Source organism: Apiospora hydei (assembly GCF_038363865.1).
Source record: "Apiospora hydei strain CBS 114990 chromosome Unknown utg000004l_segment0_segment0, whole genome shotgun sequence".
In the NCBI taxonomy this organism is placed as follows: Eukaryota; Fungi; Ascomycota; class Sordariomycetes; order Amphisphaeriales; family Apiosporaceae; genus Apiospora; species Apiospora hydei.
Window position 1 is genome coordinate 298596 of NW_027117363.1, and position 12377 is coordinate 310972.

The 12377-nt window shown below is 52.1% G+C and overlaps 5 protein-coding genes across 5 annotated transcripts; 1 reads left to right on the forward strand and 4 right to left on the reverse strand.

Annotated features, from left to right (window-relative positions):
* Positions 1 to 172: 172 nt before the first annotated feature.
* PG997_002585 (T-complex protein 1 subunit eta) lies at positions 173 to 1957 on the forward strand (the record flags this gene model as incomplete). Its single annotated transcript, XM_066806900.1, has 2 exons — positions 173 to 218; positions 330 to 1957. The coding sequence occupies 2 exons, from the start codon at positions 173 to 175 to the stop codon at positions 1955 to 1957; spliced, it is 1674 nt and encodes a 557-aa protein (XP_066670518.1).
* A 1416-nt stretch (positions 1958 to 3373) lies between these two features.
* PG997_002586 (uncharacterized protein) lies at positions 3374 to 4276 on the reverse strand (the record flags this gene model as incomplete). The annotated part of the gene is made up of 4 exons (XM_066806901.1): positions 3374 to 3494; positions 3582 to 3657; positions 3771 to 3840; positions 3905 to 4276. 4 exons carry the CDS (start codon positions 4274 to 4276, stop codon positions 3374 to 3376), a joined length of 639 nt encoding a protein of 212 aa, XP_066670519.1.
* Positions 4277 to 5053: 777 nt separating this feature from the next.
* Positions 5054 to 6145, reverse strand: PG997_002587 (uncharacterized protein; the record flags this gene model as incomplete). Its single annotated transcript, XM_066806902.1, has 1 exon — positions 5054 to 6145. One exon carries the CDS (start codon positions 6143 to 6145, stop codon positions 5054 to 5056), a length of 1092 nt encoding a protein of 363 aa, XP_066670520.1.
* Positions 6146 to 7054: 909 nt separating this feature from the next.
* Positions 7055 to 9881, reverse strand: PG997_002588 (regulator of nonsense transcripts 1; the record flags this gene model as incomplete). The annotated part of the gene is made up of 2 exons (XM_066806903.1): positions 7055 to 8819; positions 8887 to 9881. 2 exons carry the CDS (start codon positions 9879 to 9881, stop codon positions 7055 to 7057), a joined length of 2760 nt encoding a protein of 919 aa, XP_066670521.1.
* A 1834-nt stretch (positions 9882 to 11715) lies between these two features.
* Positions 11716 to 12238, reverse strand: PG997_002589 (uncharacterized protein; the record flags this gene model as incomplete). Its single annotated transcript, XM_066806904.1, has 2 exons — positions 11716 to 11835; positions 12107 to 12238. 2 exons carry the CDS (start codon positions 12236 to 12238, stop codon positions 11716 to 11718), a joined length of 252 nt encoding a protein of 83 aa, XP_066670522.1.
* Positions 12239 to 12377: the final 139 nt, after the last annotated feature.

Genomic DNA, 12377 nt, shown 5'->3' on the forward strand with positions numbered 1-12377 from the left:
CGATTAGTGACCCGAGACGTGCCCCTCCAGAAGCTGTCTTCACCTCCATATCCCAACCAACTCCAGCCTGGTTCGGTCCCAATTTCACGACTTTTTGACGACCCTCCGCCCTTTTACTCCGAACTGCACGATACCTATTCCTTTTCGTCGGTAAATACACAGATCCCTAATCATGTCGTTCGGCGGGCAAACCCCGACCATTGTCGTCCTGCGAGAAGGTTAGTTGAACCCCTCCCCCCTACTTGCGAGGCTGTGGACCTCCTGCTGCTGCTGCAACCTCGAAAAGCCACACAACGCGTAACATATCTGACACCCTCTCCCTTGAACAGGCACCGATGCGTCGCAGGGTAAAGGTCAAATCGTCTCCAACATCAATGCCTGCTTAGCTGTCCAGGCCACCATCAAGTCCACCCTGGGCCCTTACGGAGGTGACCTGCTGATGGTCGACGAAAATGGCCGCCAAACCATCACCAACGACGGCGCCACCGTCATGAAGCTCCTCGACATCGTCCACCCCGCCGCCCGTATCCTCGTCGACATTGCCCGCTCACAAGATGCCGAAGTCGGTGACGGAACCACATCAGTCGTCGTCCTCGCCGGCGAGATCCTCAAGGAGATCAAGGAGCACGTCGAGCAGGGTGTCAGCTCTCAGATCATCATCAAGGGTCTGCGGAGAGCCTCCACCATGGCCGTCAACAAGATCAAGGAGATTGCCGTCCGAACCGACGAGGCCAACAAGCGGGATACCCTCGTCAAGCTCGCTGGCACCGCCATGACCAGCAAGCTGATCAAGCGCAACACAGACTTCTTCACCAAGATGGTCGTCGACGCCGTCCTGTCCCTTGACCAAGACGACCTCGACGAGAAGCTCATCGGCATCAAGAAGATCCCCGGTGGCTCCCTGACCGACTCCCTCTTCATCAACGGTGTCGCCTTCAAGAAGACCTTCTCCTACGCCGGTTTCGAGCAACAGCCCAAGTCCTTCGAGAAGCCCAAGATCTGCTGCTTAAACGTCGAGCTGGAGCTGAAGGCCGAGAAGGACAACGCCGAGGTCCGTGTCGAGCAGGTTTCCGAGTACCAAGCTATCGTGGACGCGGAGTGGCAGATCATCTACAAGAAGCTCGAGGCCATCTACCAGACCGGCGCCAAGGTTGTGCTGTCCAAGCTCCCTATTGGTGACTTGGCCACTCAATACTTCGCCGACCGCGACGTCTTCTGTGCCGGCCGTGTTGCCGCCGGAGACATGGAGCGCGTTGTGCAAGCTACCGGTGCCACTGTCCAGTCCACATGCTCCGATATCCAAGCGCACCACCTGGGAACCTGCGGAAAGTTCGAGGAGCGCCAGATTGGTGGCGAGCGTTTCAACTTCTTCGAGGACTGCCCCGAGGCCAAGACATGCACTCTTGTGCTGCGTGGAGGTGCCGAGCAGTTTATTGCCGAGGTTGAGCGTTCGCTCCACGACGCTATCATGATTGTGAAGCGTGCTATCAAGAACCACATGATCGTTGGTGGTGGTGGTGCTACAGAGATGGAGGTATCCGCCTACCTGCACGGTTTCGCCGACCAGAAGGTGTCGCACAAGCAACAATCTATTATCAAGTCTTTCGCCAAGGCGCTCGAGGTCGTTCCCCGACAGCTGTGCGACAACGCCGGTTTCGATGCCACCGATATCCTGAACAAGCTGCGCGTGGAGCACCGCAAGGGCACAACATGGGCGGGTGTTGACTTCACCAATGAGGGTGTGGCAGATATGATGGAGCGCTTCGTGTGGGAGCCGGCCCTGGTCAAGATCAATGCCATCCAGGCCGCGACGGAAGCCAGCTGTTTGATTCTGGGCGTAGACGAGACCATCAGGAACGAGGAGAGCCAACAACCACAGCAGCCTGGCAAGCCTCTGCCTCCGGGAGCTGCCCAAAGGGCTCTCCGCGGACGCGGACGTGGCATGCCCCGACGATAAGTCTTCCAATGACTTTGGATGAGGCTGCTTAAAGGGTTTATAGGAGACACGATCAATAAGATGGTACCTACACACCCAACTTCGGTGTACGGCTCTACAGTACGCCAATACCCCTAGATCTTTTCGCGTAGGACAGTGATGTAGAAGTCCGGTGGTCGGTCTGGGAAAATGTATTGAGAACTGCGGATTGGACTTACTTGTCATAGCGCCCAGGCGTTTGGCTATACAACACATTGGTGGATCTGTAGGTCTAGACCGATGATTGAACCATAGTACCCATGAACATACATCAAAGACGTTTTAATCAACTCCCTGAAAGCCTGCCTTGCTTTTTTTTACGTAGGGGCAATTTTGTCACAATGTGAATTCCAGCATTGGTCTGTGATTGCCAAGACGGTGTGTTTGCCCCTGAATTCTTGTATTGGCCCAGTCTATTCAACGAACTGCTTCGACTTGGACTGGAGTTGTCTGTAAGAGTAACACTTACTACCTAGACATGCTATATTGGTTGAAAGGCTCATGCGATTGGTGATTGCCAAAGCCGCAGACTGTTTCTCCGGTGAGCTCTAAACACTTACGAGGGGTTGGAAAACATGGAGACGGATGTTATCGCTCTTGAGGAGGGAACACTGCTCCATATCCACTGTCACATAGACTAAATGATGGCAAGCGAAAATACGTAGTCATGAAATAAAATTAGGATTCCAAGAAATTATGCATGGTTTTGAGCTGAACCTTTCTCGCCATTTGCGACATCGTTTCTCCCACTTGTTGATCTGTTTATCCTACAACGTGCCATTTTGACCTCCCTGTGTGCCCATGCTTCTTGTATTCTAGTAGTAACTGTTCAATATGCAGCATGAGGAGGAACTCGCCAGATCGAATGTCAATTGTGCCATGTCCTCAAACGATTGCTGGCCCGAAGGAGCTGAAGGACAAAGCTGGTCCTGCGAAGGTTCAGTGTCCTGCTGTGGAACTGCTACCGCAATTAATATATCCACAAAGAAGACAATTGCAAATTACCTCCAGAGTTTAGCAACCTGAACGAAGCCCAGGATGTTAGTTCCACAAGTCACATTGTTAAATCACATAGGAAAACAATAACAACGCAGGATATGTTATGGGGGTAGCGATGTTCGATTCATCTAGCTACCAGATTCATTTGTTCTCAGATATGTGCTGACGTTTACACCCGCGTGCCAGTGTGTAGTATCTCTCCCACTTTCGGTTCCTCTCTTCCCTATGAAAGAAGCAGAAGATTTCCTCCCGACGTGAGAAGCTATAATTGCCATTGCCATTTGCCACCGGAAACTACCCGAGTCAACCTGTCATTTCTTCCATATCTTCATGCACCCTTGAGTCCCAGTGTATCGACTCCCAAAACGGGGGAAATTCTCTCTGTGAGAGAGAGGTCGCTTAGGCGGAGGCCTTGGCGTCCTTGCCGGAGCCGGTGTAGCAGCGCCAGGTCTTGAAGGTCTTGGGGTTGTTGTAGGTGCCAGGAAGGTAACGGGTGGCGAGGCCGGTGCAGCCCGAGTCACTATTATTGTACATCCAATGGTTAGCAAGAATCCCACACAGGAAAAAGAAGAAGATAAAAACAAGTCGAAGGGAGGGGATAACTTACGCGTAGGTCCAGCAGTCGAAGCCGCTGAAGGTCTTGACGGACTTGACCTCGGAACCGCCCAGGGCGGTGAGGTCCTCTGTATAGTGAGAATAAATTGTCAGTTCGAAGAAACACCCAAGAGAACAGGCAGCTAGTCCAGCAAAGCGGCGGCAAGTTTGGAGCGGAGGAGGCGATGGGGAAGTTACTTACCGCAGACCTGAAGGTTGCCGTCGTCGGACTTCTTGGCACAGCTGCCGCCCAGGCCGGTGGCGTCGCAGTACTGGAACATCCAGGCGGTGTTGGCGGCGAGCTCGCCGCGGGGGAGCGGCGGGCTGCTGGACGACGGGGGAGGCGTTGGCGACGCCGAAGGCGAGGGCCAGGATGGTGGAGATCATGGTGACGCACTGCATCTTGTAGGTTGAGGATGAACCGGTTGGGGCTGCGGAAGATGTAGAAGAAGAAGTGGGAGTAGGAGTAGGTTGGGTCGGGTTGGTGTTTGATGAAGTAGGGTTGTTGTTGGTTGGGGGCATGCGAGAAAGTAAAGTCGAAGGACTGAGAGGTGTTGTTGTTGGTGTGCTTGGAGCTGTTGAGATTGAGAGTTGGTTGTGGATGGGAAGCAGGAATCGGGAACTGAAGCTGGAGAAGGGAACGCATTTATAGGGTCCTGGAGAATTGAATACAGCTGGAGATGGGCGAGCATTGAATGCAGCAAACATTAGAGTCTCGGGATAAGTCAGTCGTTGTCACGTTCGGGTCACTTTCATGGAAGGTATGCATCATGTAGGTGAATACAGCATTGTTTCTAGCTATGTGGCTGGCTTATGGGCGATGTATTCACAGGGAGATGACGCTCCCCTGATCACTATACACCACCATATCCTTATTAAAACTTGGATGTCAAGGTTGGCAAGCATTGAAGCTGGGGATGACCAGCCTACCATAAGGAGTCATGATGCAAATGGAAACACTGGCACGATACCATGGAATGGCATGATTGCAACCAAAGGGCGGTCGATAATTGATACTGTATCATCCTTCGACCTAGGTATGTACAAAGGGCTGCATACCCCGTCGCTACTATCAACACAGGACATCGATTCTGCACCAGTCTTGTCTTTGACAAGGAAAAGTGATTCGACACTGTTGGGAGTGGCAATGCCCCCTGCGCCAGTATCAGAAAGCCTCTAGCAAGTCGCCACCAACTGAACAATGGTTTAATCAAGATTGTGCGAATGGCATGAATGTTTCAAATGTCAGCTACGTTCGGGTATGTCCATTATTCAAGATCGATTCTGCAAGATGGAGGGCGTGCTGGCTAAGGAGCATGATGCCACAGTCGAAATGTCTCATTTGCTCACAGCTAGTGGTGGAATTTCAGGGCTGACGTATCATACGTAGCTCGTAATTTCTAGGTCTTTCCCAGGACTAATTGCCTGAGGGGCGGATCTCTATGTTTCTATTGATAGTCATAATTTCTACAATGCACATAAATATCACGACTTGATCTCCCCCTTCGTCCCCTTGATCGCCACCAAGTCCTCCTCGTCGAAAACGATGCCAAAGTACCTCCGCAACGCCTCCACCCGCTCCGCATCCGTCTTGAGTATGACCTCGAGCTTCGTCTCCCCGTTCCTCCGCCACTTGAGCTTATCATGATCCAAAATAATCGCCCCGTCCAGCGCGCCCTCCGAAACCGCCGTCTCGTCAGGCGACCCCGGCCCCTCCTCCCCGTCCTCCACGCTGCTCCCCTCAGCCTCGAACGGCACCAGCTTCTCCAGGTCCGTGGTGAACCGCACCACGAGCACCTTCTGGTGGAAGAACGACGAGGGGCTCTTCCAGGGGCTCAGGTTCATCCCCGCAATGTCCTCGGGGATGAACTCGAAGTCGACGAAGCAGTACGCGGGCGTCCACTCGGCGTCCGCCCGGACGCGCTGCTGGTAGATCCAGCACTTGGCGTCCTGGTTCAGGTGCTGCGGGATCGCCTCGTGCACGAGCCGCATCTGCGCGGGCGCGATCTGCGTGTGCACGAGGTTCGTCGTGAGCGGCAGGGGCTGGGCCGACTCGTTGGCGCCGAAGGCGACGTCGACCATGTACTTTTGCAGGACGCCGTCGTCGCCCAGCAGCGTGACGATGTTGACGCAGTGCGAGAAGCCGCCGTAGCGGCGCGTCTCGGGCGAGAAGACGCGCGCGCCCGCGAGGTAGACGTTGTAGCCCAGGGACCGCAGGACCGTGTGGAAGAAGGAGTTGACTTCCATGCAGTAACCCCCGCGGTGGCACTGCCAGGGCCGGGGCTCGCCAGCGGCTTCGTCGCTGCCGAGGCCGGTGTGCTGCTGCTTCTCGACGATCTTGCGGAAGAGGAATTGGGGCCGCACGTTGATGGTGCGGTGCCACGAGTAGTGCAGCGACAGGTTCTCGAAGGGGACCTTAACGACTTGGTGCTTGACCAGCCGCGTCAGGTAGGACAGCCGCTCCTCGGAGGTCCCGAGCTGCTCGGAGACGGAGTAGACGCGCCGGGCTTGGGGTAAGACGATGCGGTCGAAGTACTGCTCCAGCTGGGCACGGGTGTAGGTCGGGCGGTCCGCCATGTTGTGTTAGCGGAATAAGAAACGTAAAAGCCAATAAGGTTCGAGTATAGGACTATACGAAGTCGAAAAGTTGCCTATTCCGGGTTGCTGTCGAACCTTATTTTGTCGAGTTACGGTGTAGATAAACTCGAGAATCTGAGATGCCCGACAACGCCGAGATGGCGCCTAATCGTGGAGAATGTGGGACGAGGATTTGGCGAGGTGACGTCATGATCACTGGTATTATATCCACCGTGTTCGGCTTTTGGATGCGGCTGTTACAGAGCCAGGGCTGCGACGCCGATCGGAATCAGATATCCGCAGATCTTCTGTGTTGGATCTGGAAGTAGTTTTTGGTGTGGTGCTATCGCATTGGCGCAATTCTGGTGTACACTGAGTGGCTGTCAAGATAGCAATCCGGGCACCAATTGGGGAACGGACTTTGGTCTTACACATGCTGCAAGGTTCCTATTGGTTCACCTTGTGTAATGACAGCTGTGCACCAAGAGAGCAGAAATATCTTCTTGAGCTTTTAATGCCACCGAAATCATGTCTTTCACTTTTGCGTCCGTTGTATCTTCAGTCTTTTGGTGTCCTAATACATTGCCTTAGTTCGTGTGTGCTTGCATTTTACCTACTCAGGACCCATCCCTCAAACATGAGCCAATATCGCTAGTTCCGCCTTGGAGGTTCTCGGACACTTGACCTGTGTAATCTGGAGCGGGTTCTCTGGAGTATGACAATCGGCCAGGCGTTCGTAGAACGCGTGAATGGATTAGAGGCTGGGTTTCTACAGGACTTCACACATGATTTGGAACCCACTACAATGTTATCAACGTCTCAAGGAAGAGTTTGGTCATAATCAGCAATGTTGGTGTCTCCTATCTGTCATGAGTTGTGCAGGAGAAATGCTACTCTACAATGTGTGTGTCAATTACTTCCGTGTCTCAGAGCGTCCTGGAAATAATCAAAAACTTCTGCCATAGCAAAGCGCTCTGACGCAGAGAGCTTCTTGATTGCCTCGTTCTTCTTGAGTGCCTCCTCCTTCTTGAGTGCCTCCTCCTTCTCCATTTCCTCCTTTTTGTTTGCCACCTCTTTCATTCTGAGTAGGGCCTTCCGAATATCCTCTGAAGTTTTGGACTTCTCAGGAACCTGCTCGAACTCGCCAGGATCGTAATACTTGTTACTCTTCGGGCACGCCTTGCGATTTGAGTCGAGGTCATTCGGGTCGGGAAAGCACTTGGTGTAAGGACCCAGCTGCTTTGCAAAGGCCCTGAAATCGTCCTTGTTTTCATGCCAACCGGACAGTGAGCCCAATCTTGCAGCGCATCCAACGACGTAAAGACCGCTCCGGGCGCGCGAGAACAGGACATTCAGTCGCCGGTGGTTCAAAAAGCCAACATTGGAAGTTACGACAGGATCAATAATGACAATGTCATACTCCATGCCCTGTATCTTGTCCACCGTCTCAATGACAATGTCCTCAGCCTCCAGGTAGTCGTCGCTCATCTTGGTTCTCGCATATCTCAGCCGCTTGTACTCAAGACGATAGGGTGTAAGAACCGCGATGGTTGCAGGATGTGCGCCGTTTCCGAAGCCTGCATTGATGAGGTTCTCGAGGATGCTGGTCACAGCCACGATGTACTGGTTGCAGAACTTGGGCATGCCTCTCTTGTCCTTCTTCTCCACGGCTCCTTGGACATCAAGGAAAACGACCGAGTGAGCTACACCGTACTTCTCCTTGTTGTGCTGGATGATGGCTTGGGCAAGTGGGCGTCGCTCGACCAGTGTCTCGTCTCCGGATTTGAGCCGTCCTTGGTACCGCGTTTGGTTGTAGATGGCAGCAATTTCCGGGACTGCTCGGTATTGGGTGTCGAAGAAGCCAGATTTGAAACCAAGTTTCTGGAGGCGAGCTTGTAGTGAATATGCCATCTGCTTTCTGAGTGGGCTCCTTTCTTCGCTTCTGCCCCCAGCGGGCTCCATCTGGAAGGGATCACCGACCATGACTTTGCCGACAGCTTTCCGGTAGAAGCCTAGTAGAGGCCACCACTGATACTCTGCCACACGAGCAGCCTCATCCACAATAATCAGTTCGCAGTTTTCGTATGCTTTTCTGACCAAGGCGTCTGCGACTCCAGAAACAGTGGCACAGACAGCCGTAGAACCATGGATGATCTGATGCATGAAAATGTGGACACTTCTGATGAAATGCTCGACGTCTTCATCTCTGTATATCTCACCACTCCCATACATGTTGTAGAGCCTTTCCAACTCGGGCTTCGTCGACAGTCTTTGTTTCATGATCGCACCGACGGACAATGAAATGTGCTGCACGCGCTCGTCGTCGACTCCCTTGAATCTACCGCAGGCGAAGGTTCGGTAATGGTCGTAGATGGCGTCGCGGGTACCTTTGGTCTCTCCGCTTTGCTGTGAAGCGTCAGCAGGTTGCTTGGCCATATCACGCAGCGCCTCCCGCTTCGCCTCTTCGGCATCCTTGAGAAAGATACTGGTCTCTGTCTTGACGCTATGTAGGCGGACGATGTAGGAATCGCCTCGGATCGAGGAATCCAGACTCTGAAGCCAGTTGTTTAGCTCGAGGGCGATGCTGTCGGCTCCCCGATTGCCAGCCGAAGTGATCAGGATTTGGTGGGACTTTTTGTCGAGGAAGAATGGCTTGACGAGTTGGACAGTGAAGCTACCGTGGGAGTACTGGTTAGCTTATACTGATGACATGAATCTTTGAAAATGGGCGCATTACTTACTGGGTCTTCCCTGTGCCCGGGCCACCGTGCGCAATAACGAATCTTGCAGGGGCAGATCTTCCCAACTCAAGCGCTGCTCTCTGACTTTGGTTCAATTGCATACAGTCGGAGTCGACAAGACTCTTGTCCTCCAGTGGTGAATAGATGTCGAACCTAGGTGTCTGCAGTCTGGGACCAAATGCCAAGTACGATCTCAGAAATGTTGGAATTCCGGACACTGCCTGGTACACGTAGACAAACTCGGTGTGTCGAACAACGGTATTGACCTCTCCCTTCAGACCCGGCTGATTCAAGATGTATCTCATGATGGAATCTGGTCCAATCACGGATCCGGGTACTCGAATCTGCGGTAGTGTCTTGAGAACAAACGCCATGGTCTTCTTGTTCGTCAAGCTGTTGTGCAGGTCGCCAATATTCGGTGTCGTATAGAGATCAGGCATGTCTTCATCCTTGCCCAAGCTATGGTCGCTATCGCTCTTCTTGGGTCTCTTCTGACGGGGCTTCAACTTGGCTGCCAGCACGCCCGGAGGTGAAGATGGCAATGGCTCGATGAACTCCATGTGGAGACGAACTACAACTTTGGTGGGCACAGAGCCAGTTTCCTCTCCCTTTGTGCGGTATTCGAGGCGTAGGAAACCTCGATCGCCCGGCGAGATGGAAAGAGCATCGCGATCCTTGATAGCTTCTCGGTGGAATTTGGGAAGCTCGACAACGGCGATGAGACCGTGATCCTTCTGCTTCAAGATCCGGATTGTAGAGTTGTCGAAGACGAAGCCCTGCTCGTACTCGGTGATGACTTGGATAATCTTGGCGCCCATCATGATGGTAGCAACGTACTCCTCCACGGAGGAGAATGAGTCCTTGGCTTTCAAGAACTCCTTGATCTCCTGCACCTGCTTCCATTTGAAGTTCTGAGCGACCGGGGTATCCGATTGGATGTATTCAATCATGGTCCGGTAGTCCTGCCGTTTGAAGACTTCATACAGAAGCGACATGATGAGATATACTGTGCCGCAAGCACTTCCGTCGTGGTATGCTTGAAATATCTCTCGAAGACCTGGCTAGTGATCTTGATTGCGGGCAACAAGGTAATGAGGCATCTGTGAAAACCCTGGATCAGATCGAGATATGAGCGACTTTCTGTGCCATAACTGTATTAGCAACTGATGATACAACAACTGGTTTTGAGACAGCAAGGATGCGGGAAAAATGCGAATATGTTGTTGAAAGGAAACGGAGGGGTGACCCAGATCCGGGTCGACTCACCCAGTGTTGATGATTTATACAACCTCAACAGCGGTCCAAGGAGTACTGATCAGATGACCCTCCAAGGAACTGGAACACCCAGTGTTGGTATTCCAGAAGCTTTGAACCAGTTGCGTCCAAAGATGTTATGTATGGGAAGAGATGATGGGCTGCTCTTGTATATTGTGTGAGGAACTGGGCAAGGGAACAGTGTTAACCCAAAGGTGCAACACCTCGAACAGCGAGCCTCTCAGAAAAGAGAATGAAGGCTCAAGTGCTGTGGCTTGTGACCTTTGCAAGGCAAGTTCCAAGAACAGGATGAGAGGGGAAACCGAATGGTAGGAGGTGAACTTTCCGAATTCCCAATGGATTGTTTGGAATGTACGGGTTGTTCGAAACCAGACTGGAAGAACAGATGGGATGTTTGGGAGGTAGAGGTTGGGAAGGAAAGTTGCTGTAGTGTAGAGTGGGAAAAAAACAAGAATGGAAGGACTTGGATTGTTGGATGTTCAGCAACCTCACTCAAGCCTGGGTGATGGACTGGTGGTGAAGGTGAAGTGAGGGACCTGAGGCTCCGGCAAACTCGGGCTTGGAAGACCGGCAAAGCAGCAACAGCTGTCAAGAAAGGTGTACAAGAGAAATAACCTCGCACTCACGGTAGCAAGTGCAATTGAAGTTTGCTTCAACCGCAGCTCATGTGGGATTGTGCAAGTTTACCTCCCCAGCTGCGGATTAAATGAAAATGAGACCAGCAGCAGCACAATACCAATTGGCCCCAGTACATACAAAATATTGCAATGTGAAAAATGCCCACATGAGTCCGGTGTTATGTCTGCGAAGGCACGGATAAGTATTTGATGCTGAGGCCTTGGACTTATTTACTTCTTGAACCGGCACGACTGTCTGCACTAGATCCAAGTTGCTGGATAATACCAGTTCCTCTTGCTACACCAGTTAAGGATTTTATCGGTTACATCCCCAAGTGGACTGATGAGACGGTGTTTCAATTGGGTGACGGAAAGATTATGTCTGATACCACCGCCAAAATTGTGGTTTCTCAAATTCTATGTACTCTGCCGACGCTCGCTGACAAAAGCCGGCCCAGGTGGTCAAGCCGCGGTTGGGTGTACACTGAAACACTGGTATCGACTGGCGATGATCTTGACGAAGATGAGAGAAATGACAACCTAGAGTTCACGAGATACATAGGAAAATAGAGCAATCTTTCGAAGTTCCTACTATTTTGACAGTGCCATCTTTCTGTCGTCGGTCATCCTGCAACTCAAAGGACTTATTGTGTACAATAGCGGCGATTAAGCCCACAGCCTGGCAGCACCAAAGGATGCGTGCTGATACGGTGCTGGGCTACGTGAAGTCTGCACAAAAGTCTCGTGATACCTACTTGAAGCCTTGGTATATCTAACAGCTGGTCATGACCATACTGACAACGTAAAACTTCTCAACTTAAACTTGATTCAAAACATCACCTTTAGGAGGTCCACGAAACAAAACCCTCCTTCTGAACCCAACCCAACACACTGCCACGCCTCCGAGCTGCCAAAAATGCTCTACCGCCAAACACCCCTAATAGTTGATGGGGTTACCGTCCACCAGACTCATGTCGCTCGCGCACAAGGCCTCGTAATTCTCGTCCGTCTTCTTGCCATTCTTGAAATAGCTGCACGACGCGCCGCGTATTTGACACTGTGGGGGCACCCCAATCAGGGCTCGTCAATATGTGCTTCTTATCTCCGCGTGTGTCGAAGCCGCGCTTCGTTTGCTTTTTTATAACTCACCGGGCTGTATTGATAGCACGAACTGTTTTTCTCGGTAGCGTGCATGCACATGCCGTACGACTTGGCCGGCTCACTGAACGACCTGCTGAGTTGGCATGTCTGAAAAATCGCGAATCGAGAGGATCGTCTGTCAGCTGTTGTTGCTTCTTGCCTGCTAAACTGGGACTGGGAGGACTTACACCGATGAGGATTTCACCTCCCTTGGCGCGAGCCTTTAGCCCCTCGAGAGTGCTGTTAGTCTGCGGATCGACCAGGTTATCGGCTGCCACGAAGGCGGTAGCAAAAGCGATGGTGAGAGCAGAGAACTTCATTTTGACGAGTTGAGGGTTTTTGTCGTAGTGTTGGTGTTGGGATATGATTTGTTTAGAACAAGTGTGTTGGATATGCTGAGATTTCAGTGTCAGCTAAAGGACGACTGTAGCTTGGACTTTTATATCAAGACTGAGCCGT